General features: G+C 41.5%; 1 protein-coding gene across 2 annotated transcripts in view; it reads right to left on the bottom strand.

Annotated features, from left to right (window-relative positions):
* actn2b (actinin, alpha 2b) overlaps positions 1-10,322 on the bottom strand; it is a 32,880-nt gene extending 22,558 nt beyond the window's left edge. Inside the window, exons 1-6 of one of the 2 annotated variants that reach the window (XM_080781621.1) lie at positions 9,950-10,322; positions 6,019-6,133; positions 5,622-5,741; positions 4,944-5,030; positions 4,717-4,804; positions 3,958-4,036 (exon numbers count right to left, since the gene is read on the bottom strand). In XM_080781621.1, the coding sequence (XP_080637747.1) occupies positions 3,958-4,036; positions 4,717-4,804; positions 4,944-5,030; positions 5,622-5,741; positions 6,019-6,133; positions 9,950-10,090 (630 nt within the window). In that variant the 5' untranslated portion in view covers positions 10,091-10,322. Of the gene's footprint in view, positions 1-3,957; positions 4,037-4,716; positions 4,805-4,943; positions 5,031-5,621; positions 5,742-6,018; positions 6,134-9,949 lie in introns of those variants that run through there. The other variant, XM_080781622.1, reaches the window with a different exon arrangement.
* Between the last annotated feature and the right edge of the window lie 2,884 nt (positions 10,323-13,206).

Here is a 13,206-nt window from a genome sequence, read left to right as displayed (position 1 = left end):
ACAGTACAGTACAGTACAGTACAGTACAGTACAGTACAGTACAGTACAGTACCACTCAGTTCAGACGGGTCTGATTTATATTTTTGTATTGTTGTATTATGTACTTAAATGTGAAAGTCAATGGCGCTGTGATTGTTCTGAAACGTCATAGACAACTGATTTCATAATTATATCACAGGCTGGTCGCTTTTTTAAAATTAAGATCTGCATTGGAGCCAAGTCCGAGGTCTGCGTTGGAGTAGTCTTGTGTGGCCAGACTGTAGCCTCCCACAATTTAAATTTATCCTAATAATAAAAATAAAGGATGAAGATATTTTAAATATTTTCGTGAACAGAAATGACGAACAGATACCAGCTTCTAGCTGCCTCGGATTTCAGGAGGTATAGTTCCAGACTCTACATAGTGTGTCCATATTTGGGCATATTCCAGGCACAGAGACAAACCCACAAACAGACAAGAACTTTATATAGAAGACAATGAGGCTGCTAACACAATCACAATTGTTAATTTAAAATTGGGCCACAAAGCAAAACCTTTTGTTTCACGTTCTGAAGATGTTCACTGCTGGAAATGACAAGGTTTTTCATCCAACAACAACAGGTTACATTTTGGAAATGGCCCGTCCACACCAAGGACAATAACTAAACCGATAACTATAACAATAATTATGTGAGCATTCACATCGATGTTGTGGTGCTGACTCTGCCATCCACTTGAGTTATGTTGCGTTCACACGGGCAGACGCAATGACGCAGTCTACCATTCATTGTCAATGGAAGCCAGTGACGTGAAGCTACAAATCTGATGCTTGTAGCCGCTGTAAAAGCTACAACAGCTACAAATACACTGTGTAGCTTTGGCATGATCTGCCCGTGTGAACGTGCTTTTTAAAACAATACAGTATGTAGTTTGATGTTTCATTTATCGTGCATGGTGCATGGACAGCCCATTGCTGCGTGGATCGGAGATGCATGCAAGTCAATTTGCTTAACTTAATCTGACGTGAGAAATAGCCAGTATTTGGAAAGATGAAATGGGGCTTATTAGGCCAACAGCTGAGCGTATAAACCTTCCCCTGCTAATGGTGCAGAGTGAGTCAGTGAGAGTGCATAGTGTACATGTGGGAGTGGAGAGGATGCCATCATGCTGCCGCTATTGTCCCCTATGTCTTTCCCACTGTTCCACTGGAGGAACACACTATACGTGACAGGGCCAACTGCTCACAGATCAAGTGCAGGGCAAACAGGATGGATAGAGAAATGGATGGGCAAAGTGATAGATTAATGGTGGGATGGATAGAAGGATACCCCCAGGGCATGCATTGCATGTGTGTCTGTCTGTGGAGCCATTTCGGCGGGACATAACACTCGGAGCTTACAAAGACACATTCACCTGGAGCCAGACTCAACAGCTGACCGGTCAACAATGCAACAGTCTCCCGGCAGGGGAAATCTGGACTATTAATTTAAGAGAGTGTTCTGAGAGTGTTAAAATTGAGATATGACTGATTGTGTTTGTGTGTGTGTGTGTGTGTGTGTGTGTGTGTGTGTGTGTGTGTGTGTGTGTGTGTGTGTGTGTGTGCATGCCAAGTGCGTGTGGCAAACAATGGAAGAGAATGGGCGTGTGTGCTCATCAACACCTCATGTTTCAGTTTGTCTGTGTAAATAAATATTGACTAATTAACACATTGACATGCAAACGTGAGGAAATATAATAGGCATTATACCTCATTACACTGATCAATTTTGTACTGTATACACTCAGTAGTCTTGCCTCAGGAATCAGGATAGATATTATTGTCCTCTGTAAGGACAGGGGTCTCTTACTAAAGTACAATACTTTATGTAGCAGCCAGGGCAACAGGAGAGGTAAACATAAGCCAGGGCTCTGCACGGACCAAGCTCATGTTTCGGCGTCTATTCGGGGTAGGACCAAGCCAGGGCAGTGAGTGTTGAGGTGGGGACTGTGTTTTGAATACAGTTGTAAACAGGGATGTGAAATACATGATCTAGACTGAGGGTGTGACATATTTGGATACGTAAGGGATGTGCAGTATACTCACAATATCTTTTGTTATTTTACCATTTTTGGTAGACAGTTGACGTACCTGGCTTAAATGATTGCTTAGTCCGCAATTACATTTACTGTATGATTGTTGCTACTATTGTGAATGTGAGGACATGAAAATCTGACATAATACTTCACAATTCCTAGCTTACTGGGCTGCGGTTTCCAGAGCGAGCTGTCGAGACACAGAATGCAGTGGGAAGTTGTCATATTTTCACATAGAAAATAGATAGGTTAGTCTTAGATAGTCAATAGATTGATAGGCTTCAGGCAAAGTAGCCCTTTCAGGAATAAGGTGGATGTAGCCACTATAAGATGACATTCCATCATTAAACTAAAGAACATCCTGCTGTGAAGTAGAGGTATCTACTGATATGATTTTGGCTAACTGACAAAATATCTATTTATCTGTATTCTACAATGTTCAACCATTGAAATTAGGGTTGTCCTGATCCAATCACATGAAATTGGCGAAGATCACGTCATTTCTTTTTAATCGGAATCGGATCTGGAGCAAAAAAAGTGATCGGGACATCCTTGTATCAATATTATATCGATATCATATTAGACTGGATATTGTTTGTGATTTTGGATCATTTGTACTATTGTGATATGGCATAATTTTGTTCTATAAAAATATAAATATCCAATCTGGGAAAATCGGTATCGGCAGATACTCAAAATCAAATTCAAATTGGATCGGGAGCAAAAAATGCAAATGAAATAATTATATTGCAGACTACAGAATTTTATGCATAAACCAGAGAGGTGATTCATTAACACTACATTGAATAGCTGATGCAAAAAAGTGCCTAAAAGTGCAAGAGTACCAATGGAACCAGTGGCCATTCAGTGGGCCAAACATCTTTGTTCAAACGGAGTCATTGACAAAAAAATTCCTTAATAAAGTAACATTGTAATTTTGGATGTACTCTGATCAGCTTACATTTAGGTCTTGACTTGTTGACCAGTTGAGAACCAGCTAGTTCTACAAAAAAGATCAATTAAACACTGTGCTGCACTGCCCTTCCAATACCCTCAGACTAGTGTACTTCTGATCTGTTCTGTGTGTGTGGATCAAGGCACAGGAGGCCAGTCCATTCTTACAGCTTAGATAACCTTCAAGACTGGGAAGCAGGGGTGTGTGCAAAGTCACATATATACTGTCAGTGTGGAGAGGCATGAGTCAATGGCATGAGCACATTTTCAGCGCTTTCCTGCAGTGAAGGGAAACATCTCAACTGAACAAACCCAATAATGGTTTTGTTCAGTACGCTCATTTCAGTTTCACTCAATTTTCTTTAAACCTGACCGATATGGCACCGTTGCACGGTGAAAATAGCCAATCTATGTGCTCATAGATTATTTCACAATGTGACTGACATATTAGTACATAGGCCCGTAGCACTTGCCCTAGCACTTTATGTAGACTTAGATAGTTTAACAGACTTATAGCTTGTTACGTAGACAGCACTAGAATTGCATTGTATGTAGTCATAGCACTTTATAGTACACATGTATAATATATAACATAGTATAGTATGTATAGTTTACATAGATAATCCACTGTTACGTTCTTAGCTTACGCATGTTTCATGATTTATATGGTATATTTTTTATTATGTGATGTATGCCATGCTTTTTGTTATTGCTTAATGTAAATCGCTCTGGATTAAGAGCGTCTGCTAAAAGACTAAATTGTATAGGCCACGGCTATTTTTGAAAATGGTCGCCTATAACGACAGGCTCAAAATGAAAGCCAGGGTTAATGTGGTTAATCCATACTGTGCCAAAGGCAGTGACATGTTACGTTTTGTGGACACCACTAGACCGTTAGTGCCTGGGGCTGACACACAGCATCACTGTTACAGGTGGGGCACACGGGAGACCTTGTTGAGCTTAGAGTAGTCGATGAGGTCGGGTCTGTGTCTATGGATCAGGGCACAGAAGGCCAGGCCGTCCTTCCAGCTTCACCAGGTGGTAAAGAAGAAGCAGCATGTCAGAACTTGTGACACTTCAGAATACAGGAAAGAAATGTTTCAAGACTCATGGGTGAAAGGTCCCCAGAGAGCCACAATCAGACAACCACGTTCTTGCACTGGACGGACCTCGACTTGTGGTGGCTTGGCAGGCTTGCGCAATAATAGTTTTTAAAGTACTGAAAGCAAGGTAAAGTGGTCATTAATAATATTCAGATTTTTCTCTTATGTCATACTTGGGGGTATTGACCGCCATGTGATTATGCTACATTTTTACTGTTTGTCAGTCAGCAATACCAAACATTGTCACTGTGCTATTTGATTTTTAAGGCCCCCTGATCTAATTACCACATCCTCCCCACATTTATAAATTTGATCTATAAAACAGTGCTTGGTTGGCCTGCAACATCTGAGCATTACTAATGAACTCAATAACTTATGACAAAGACACATTATGGGAAACCAAGTTCTGCAGTTAGAACTCAAGCTGGTTTATACTTTGTTAAGTACTGGTGTCGTGTCCAAAATATGGCTTCTCGGACTTCTCCAACCTCACAACTTGAAGATGTTCAGCACACGACACCAACGTGTAACTAAGTATAAATTGAGCATCAGGAGGAAAACGATCACATGCGCTGAGGCTGAGCAGTTTACAGTTTACACACATACCTGATATGGAAGTTTTGGACGTTGACATTCCTGTAGGGGGCAGTCTTTCTCTGGCACCACAAGAGAAGGCCTTCCTTAGCAGATGTTTCTACGGAAAGAGTGGACAGCCAGACATTATTAAATATTTATGGGAGCTTAATCTCCAGATTGAATTCTCTGAACAAAACAGACAGAAAATGTATTGGTGGCCTCAACTTAGCCAGTTACACATCTCATCATCATGTCACCTTCCACATTGATGTCCTGGATGGCGAAGCGGAGGATGATGGTCCAAATCATTCCGAGAGTCATCTTTATGTTCCCATCTACAATCTCTGAAAAAGCAAACACTCTTAAGATCAAAAAACATCACATTTAGATTTGCTTTTGGCTTTTGTGCCAGTATTGATAGTTACAGTGAAGACAGACGAGAGGGAGAGAGAGAAGGGGAGAGACATGCAGCAAAAAGTCGTCATGAACGGGACGCAAACATGCGACACGCTGTCAGGCCAGAGCCTACAGTATATGTGGCATGCGCCTGGACCACTAGGCCAGCGGGCGCCCCCAGAAAGGTACAGTATAGACTAGGGTAAAAAGTAAATGGCAGATCGAGTGGCAAAGTGAGTGACAAAGTGAATTTAATGTTGTTTAAGTCATTTAATGCAATCAAATAGGACTTTTCTGTTTGGATGTATGGGTTGTCAAGGCCAGAAAGTAGTTTTTTCCACTCAGTAGGCATTCCCGCATAACTTCCGGATATGATGATGATGTCACGTGCATACCCTCTATATTAACACAGGAAAGGCTGGTTTATACTTTGTTGCGCACCAGTGTTGTCAGCTGAAAATAGCCAATCTACAAGCTAACAATGTATCGCAGCTGTGCAAAAGATGTATGCTAATTATGTCCAAGAGCAATTCTGATACCTTCAGCACCAATGGAGACCAGTTTCACTCCTTTGCTTGTGATGAATTCCAGTGCTTTATTGACATTGGCGATCTTATGAAAACGCATCTTCCCTCTGTCTGGCTTGGGTAACCTCTCGCCTACAAATTGATCATTTCGCACATGAAAAAGATTTATTGTATTTACTCATTATCAAAATGCAATAATAAAGAAAAATGAATCTCTTTACAATAAAACACAAATTAAAATAAAGCCAATCAACAAAGGTAATAATGAGAGACACAGTTTATGTAAAGAAGTTAAAAATACATTATTGTTAATGAAAGAAGTTAATGTCACAATGTCAAAACATTCTCAAAGAATTGCAACAGCAAGCAACACCATTGTACTACAGAGCATACGGTTTTGTCATCTGACCTGAGATAACCTCCAGAAGCAGCATGAGTTTCAGTCCATTCCTGAAGTCCTCCTCAATGTTTTCAATCTGTGTCCCTGCTTTCCTCAGATGAGAGTTACACCAGGCTGTGAAGGTCTGCCAGGAAAGGGAGACTATGGTCATTCCGAAGCGGATCTAACAGCCGCATATACACTTTTACAACTGTGTCACTTGCAGTAGATTCAAACCTTTGCTTGAAATATTTCAGTGAACATTGTATGACCATGACCAAGTATAAATTAGACTTAAATGTAACTCTACTTCTAGTCATGACCATATATTTGTTTATTATAATTTGTGCCTTGTTGATGTTCTACAGTGTATTGTAGATCAAAAACTCAAACATGGAGTCATTCAGCCATTCATTGTGTCAGGGAGGGTAGCTCAGTTGGTAGCACTCGCCTTTGCTTTGGACCACAAGGTCCTGCATGGGTTAGAAGTACCTGCATGCGCATGGTCACCACCAACTCAGGATATGAGTACGGCTTGGGTAACTAAGTTGTGTTGTGTGGTAAGTTGCTGGGAGCTGATTTTAGGGGTCTAGCCGCGCATGCTCATTGAAAAGGGCGTATTAGACAGACTTGTTATTAACAATAACCCACTCTAACCTACTTACTTAATTAGAGCCATTCAAATATGGAGTGAGTGAGTTCAGTGTAGGCCCAACTTATTGTAATTCTACTGAAAGATCATTCAATTATTCAAAGATGGAGTCATCTCAATTTAAGGATAATTTTGGCCTTTTTACCACTGTAGGTATCCCTCAGTAATACATGATCTCACATAGAGGACCATGTTGGAGACCTGAAGTGTTTCACTTTTATCACACTTTGCACCCTCACTGCTCTGGGTGGACTACAGTACTTTTTATTTGCCCAAAGGAAGTGATACCATGACGAACCATAGTATACATTACTGTACATGCATTATATCATTTTCTCTTGTGAACCCTAAGCTAACAGCTTAACAAGTCTTTGCTAAAAAGCCATGTATCATGTCAACTCTCAGTCCCTTTGCCCACTGCTAGATTATCCTATATGAGGGTCAGTTGGCCCCTAATTGGTGTCCAGTTGCAAATTCAATAGACACCTTCGTGTGTGGTAAAATGGATGGGGAATAATGACTAATACAATAAAATGCTATAACACTCCCACTCCCAGATTTTGGTGAAATCCATTAGATTGAGTTTGGACCGGAACAGTGTCTTTAGTTTACCCCAATTGATACTTAATCATATGGTGTGTCCTACGCCAAAAATAGCGATGCGTCATAGACACTGTCTAAGTATAAATCTGGCTTTTCTCCTCCTATTTTTACAATAGAAGTCATTCAATAGACAGCAGCAGAGCTCATGGGCGATCAGCACTGTACAGATGAAAGCTGGAAGCAGACCCCCCAGAGCACATTCCAGCTGATATAAGGTGTTAAATTTAGACTGCTCTGGGAGACCTCATGATAAGAGACAGCGAGGAAAATGTCTAAACTTCCATTCATATCAAGATTGTTTGAAAGTGTCACATAGAAGCAGAGCATTCTCCTCCTACCAATCTTAACATTTATAATGAGATCATCAGTAGAGCATGCTTATTTAACGTTTGATTTGTTTTCTCCCTGCTCTTCCCAATATAACCTTAAAAATGTATCTATCAAAATGTTATTTGGGTGTTTCTTCTTATTTATGTTTGCTTATAGGTTAGGCTAAATGTTCTCAAATATATTACAACCGTTACATAATATACAAAAATCTTGCACTTTTTGACAAAATATTGGCCAAAACATTGGCAATTGGGTGGGCTGGCTAGGACTCTCACAGTGCTAAGGCGATGCTTGGAATAGGCAAATGTGTTTGTTCAAGTTCCACGTGTTTGCTTCTTATTTTTTCTCCAGCTATTTCAAGGATGTGTCACACAGACACCATAGATAAAACATCCACACTGGCATAAGTAAATTCCTACACATCTGCTACAGCCTTGTCTGACATACTTCTAGGAACCGTACGCTCAAGGCTAATCTACACATACAGTCCAGTGTCAAACAGACTGTCACATTACATAATATAGTACCCTGAAGTAGACCCTTTGTGTCGTTTAAAATGAATACATTTATTTGGCATCAGGGGTACGAGCTGTGTCTGACTTTCTTCTTTTAAGCATAATATAGTACGCTAATTTAGTTGCTGTGATTTAAATGAATCAATTCACTGTATTTGTGCTTTTTAAATTATTATTATTGTATTTACAACCCTTTCATTTTTCCTTTAAGAGCATTATGCTCCTTGCCAGGAGGCCTGTGCTAAGAAATAAATAATAACATGGCTGGACCATTAGACCTAACCCTGTCCGAGTTACAGAACCCTAGCATCCACCTCTCTAACCCCACACCACCAGCACCACATCAGAGCTAAATATATTTATGAATCACATCCAGTGAGGAGCACCTTGCCCCTGAAGTGGCTGATGCCTTTGAGGCAGTGATAGGTCACAGGCTAGACTGAGTATAAGGTTCCGTCCACTTCCTGGACGGAAGTGGAAAATGATTGAGCGCTGAGTACTTGACTGGCATTCTGATGTTATGGTATATGATGATGGCTAGCACATGCAAGAGAATGCTGTGATACCTGATATGATAAGACCTGTATCAATATTTGCTTGTCTGAGATGCCTCTTTAGAGTCTTTACACTGGTACCTGGAGTCTCCATTATACCGGCATCAAATGCCACGGCAGTAAACAGCCCTTGTCACCACATTGTGCAAGCCAAAAAGGAATATCTATAATACAATACTATAATATTACACATAAATGTAACATTAGGGTCAAGGATTCGACTTTAATTGTGCATCCAGGCAGCAATATGGTTCTATTGTCAAGACATGAGGTTTAGACAAGGCCACAAGGGCATTTGCCTAGATGGTCTGAATTTGATCATTTCACCATTTTTATTATTATTATTATTAGCCTATTATTATTAGCCTATTATTATTATTTCTCTTACTATGTAGCACTTTGAGATTTGGTTCATATAGCTAGTAAGTAAGCCTTGCCGAGCCATGAGGCCCATAGGGCAGGAGCCTATCTCCTGTTTCTGTAGCGTACCCCCAATCCAAACCTTGATGCTGAGTGCCAAGCAGGGAGGCATTGGGATCGAACCCGGACTCCCAGTCTCAGGGCGTACACTCAAACCACAAGGCTACTGATTTGTTAAATATATAGTGCATTATAAATAAAATGCATTATATTATTATTATTATTATTTCTTGTTTTTATTGTACGTTTTGTTCTCCATTTGTCAAAAGAGCAGCAAGTTAAGGCATAGGTCACTCTAAAGCCCTAAAACCAGGTGACAGAATGGCAGGCCTATATTCAGATGGCTGCTGGCTGGTGCTGCACAATATTTTGTGCTGTTTCTATAAACAAAGGAATTCCACACCAAGGACACTGGATTAACCCACTATAATGCCTTCTGGTCCTGGGGTTAAAATTAGATATAGCATCCATTCTAATCCATAAGAACGTCATCATGTGTTAGAAGCATCTGTTGACAGTTGGCATTCCAGGCCTATCAGTGGAATGGCAACAGTCTGGAGAGCCGCTCATAGAGCTATTGTTAGCTGGTATACCAACCGCATCTCCCATTCTCCCATGATGGGAGAATGGCTTGTGCACCAGAGCCTGGGGAGATGGGAGTCCCCAGGCTCTGGCCCACAAGCCGCCACATACCACTAACTCTCTACAGATGCGCAATATGAACTCAACATAAATAATACAATTTCCAATTAACACATTTAAAAAATATATAACAAGCAGAGAAAAGTTCTGTGTCCAGAACGTATAGGTAGGCCTTTGTAGATATTTCGTATAGGTGTATAGCCCTACGCGTACGTTATTCTGTCGCTTATTTGAATTTGACTTACCTTTCTCTGCTGTTTCTCCCACGCAGGGTCCAGCAGCATGTCCCTGTCCCATTCATCCTCCTGCATCATGTAGATATCATCCTGATCGTAGCCGTTATCATAAAGCACAGTTGTATCCACCTGGGCCATCATCATCATCATTGTGCCGTATTGTTGATTCCTCTTCCCCAAAAAACAACTCAATCAAGTTGAATTATGATCCCTCTGGATCCCTTTTGTGCCGGAATGTCAGCTTAATTACTTCAAATGTAGTGAACAGAATGTTGGCCTGTTGTTTCTAATCTCTTCTGTAGCCCAGCCTCTCTCTCTCTTTCACTCTCACTCACGCTTGCCCCGCCGTGAGACGTCTGTCTGGACCCAACTCTTTGCTCTTCTGTACACCGCAGCCACAGCGCGACATGCGATCGAATTGATTAAATACTGGCTAGTCACGTGACACAGTCACGCACGCGCGCGCGCACGCACATATACACACACACACACACACACACACACACGCACACACACACACACACACACACACAAAATGTGAAAATGTTTAAAACAAATTTAAATGGACAAAATAAACATGGGACTTTGTTATTTATTGTAGGAAAATACAGTTTGTATCATACTAGAATTTCGCCCGGCTTCGCCGGGCTCATCCCAGTGTCGTTGCAATAACAGAAAGTGTTTTTTATTTCTCATAAATACGCAAACATGGTGAAACAACTACAGTCACAGAGAGCAGTGGCAAGGTAGCTGCTGCCTGCTAACGATGCAAACAACAGCCTTGCCTGTCGTGTGTGTGTGTGTGTGTGGGGGGGGGGGATAGCACTAATTTTCGACATTTTACTGTGTCATAAATATGTACATCTGTAGCCTATATTGTGATTACATTTGACCGTACATTTGACTCTTGTGTTATATTCTTGTGAAATATTCAGTAAAGTATTGTGGTGAAATATTCACCCCAAGTTGATAAGATATGCAGAGAATATAATAGCAAGAAGCCCCAGTTTGAAATGCATTAGGCCACAGACCCCCATTTGATACCATTTGCTCTCTGGGAAAATCAGGGTCCATTTGGTTCCATTTGTATGCTCTTGGAGTATGATGACTGTGCTAACAGTATTATCATCAAATATGTCTCAGTTTGAAGATTCAAAAAAACATATTTCATATGTGTGAGCTTGTAAAGTCGAACGTTCAACCTAGAGACAGTGTTGCCAAGTCTGATCATTATAAGCTACTTTGGACTTGTTTATCTATTGGTAGTCCTTGACATGGAAATGTTTGAGTTCCACTGCTCTGAAACAACATTAGACAACAAAGTGTGACAGTCAACACTATAATTGATTATTTTAAGACTAATTTCCGGACCATTTCTGATTTACCTACTTTGAACTGGCCTATTAACATTTTTATAGACCTGGTTGCTTGTTTCACTCTCACATCCACGATATGTGGCAACCCTGGTCCCTGGTTTGTTTTGCGTGTGGATGTTGTTTTGTGTTGCTTTAGCATCTTTAGCACAGTATCTATCACAGGGTGCAGCAGCTGCTGCTGTCATGAAAACGCAAGTTTCTGTCCCAGAAGCTCACGTTAGGTCTGCGCACACTGTATGTTGCTATGGCAAGCTGTCATCAAATGCTGCTAACGTTGTGGTCAGCACTGTTAGCATGTGTGCTATCAGGCAAAAGCTGAGATAGATATAAAACTACTGGCCAAAATGTCATACAAAACACAACCCCTCAAATCGGAATGTGATTGTGACCTACAGACCATCATGATTTGCTTGCTGGACCTATAAATAATTTATTTGCATTAAATTGCCACTCGCCTTAGCCTGCATGCCTATTCTGTGTCTCTGTGTGTGTGTGTGTGTGTGTGTGTGTGTATGTGTGTGTGTGTGTGTGCGCCATAGAGTTATTATACAATAGAGAAGACACCCAGAGGAAATCCTGAAGCGCAATGGACATAGTGGCCGAAGAAGGTATTGCAGTTTGGTAAGGTTTTGCCCTCAAACACATGAACGCGCACTAGGCTCCGTCCACTCTGCCGGTCGCTCGCGCGTTCATGTGTTTGAGGGCAAAAATCCAGAATGCACAGGGCTCCTAAACCGGAAGGAGGAGTGGATTCGCCTCATGCGCTTCTGAGCAACTCAATGCAAGTGGACGGGAGGAGAACTTGGGTGTCTTCTCTATTGTATATATACTCTAAGGTGTGCGCGTGTGCGCAAGACAGACGTGCGTGTGTGTGCAGGCTGAGAGCTGCTGACTGTGATTGACGTGTGAGCTGGATAAATCAGTGAGAGTTGGAAAAAGCGCACGCAGAGCCAACTCGCAGGCAGTGCCTCAGGCCAGATGCCTGAGAATCGGCACAGGATTCTCTGGGTCACCAGTGTTGGTGTGACACACACGGCTTCCACATTTAGCTTCATACTGGGTGAAAGTGGCGTTCCAAAAATTATTTTTCCCCTCGGAATTCTTATTCACAATGAGATGGAGTTGAGGTGTTTGTGTTTGCTTGCTGGAGCTATAATTAATGTATTTGCATTAAATGTCCACTCGCGCATCGAAGTAAAAAGCAAGATGGCCGATTGTGAGACTGAAAAGTAGCTGTGGGGGCGGGCCTGGAGGGCCTATGAGAACACGGAACAGTGTTGCCAGGTTTGCGAATTGTAAGCGAGTTGTAGTGTGTGTAAGTAGCCTGGTTAAAAGGCCTTGTTTCTGCCCGTGTTGGGGCAACAGAACATGTCGACCAGTTTTGTTAACCGCTTTTGGTCAGGTGACCAACTCCACAAATGTTAAATTAGATGGTGTGACAAAAAAATGACATGGCGTGACAGGCACAGTCACACCATTATGATATAGCGGGTATACGGCTTGGGATATTCGTGGATATGCTCCTGCAATGAGGAGCCTAGGATTCTAAAAACGATTTATAAATCCTAAAGCCTTGTTTATACTTATACTGTGCAACGGCCCTATGCTGGAAAATAGCAGATATGCAAACTCACAGCACATCTCATTCAAGACACTGAACTTGCAGATCTGCCATTTTTGCCATCCAACTAGAAAAAGTGCCCTTCTGGGCACAGGTCTCCACCAGGAGGATAGGAGACGAGAGTGTGTGTGTTTGGCAAAACGTTTGGGAGTAATTTAAACATGTTTGTTTGTGTGAGACGCAACTTGGCCTGTTGTAGCGCCACCATGAGGCTGATTTGAAAACTGTCAAGTGGCATTTCTTCCTCAGCCTATAGTGGGAATAGGCAT

This window comes from Protomyctophum bolini (genome assembly GCF_963924005.1).
Source record: "Protomyctophum bolini genome assembly, chromosome: 14".
NCBI lineage: Eukaryota > Metazoa > Chordata > Actinopteri > Myctophiformes > Myctophidae > Protomyctophum > Protomyctophum bolini.
This window is presented reverse-complemented; position numbering and strand designations above follow the sequence as displayed.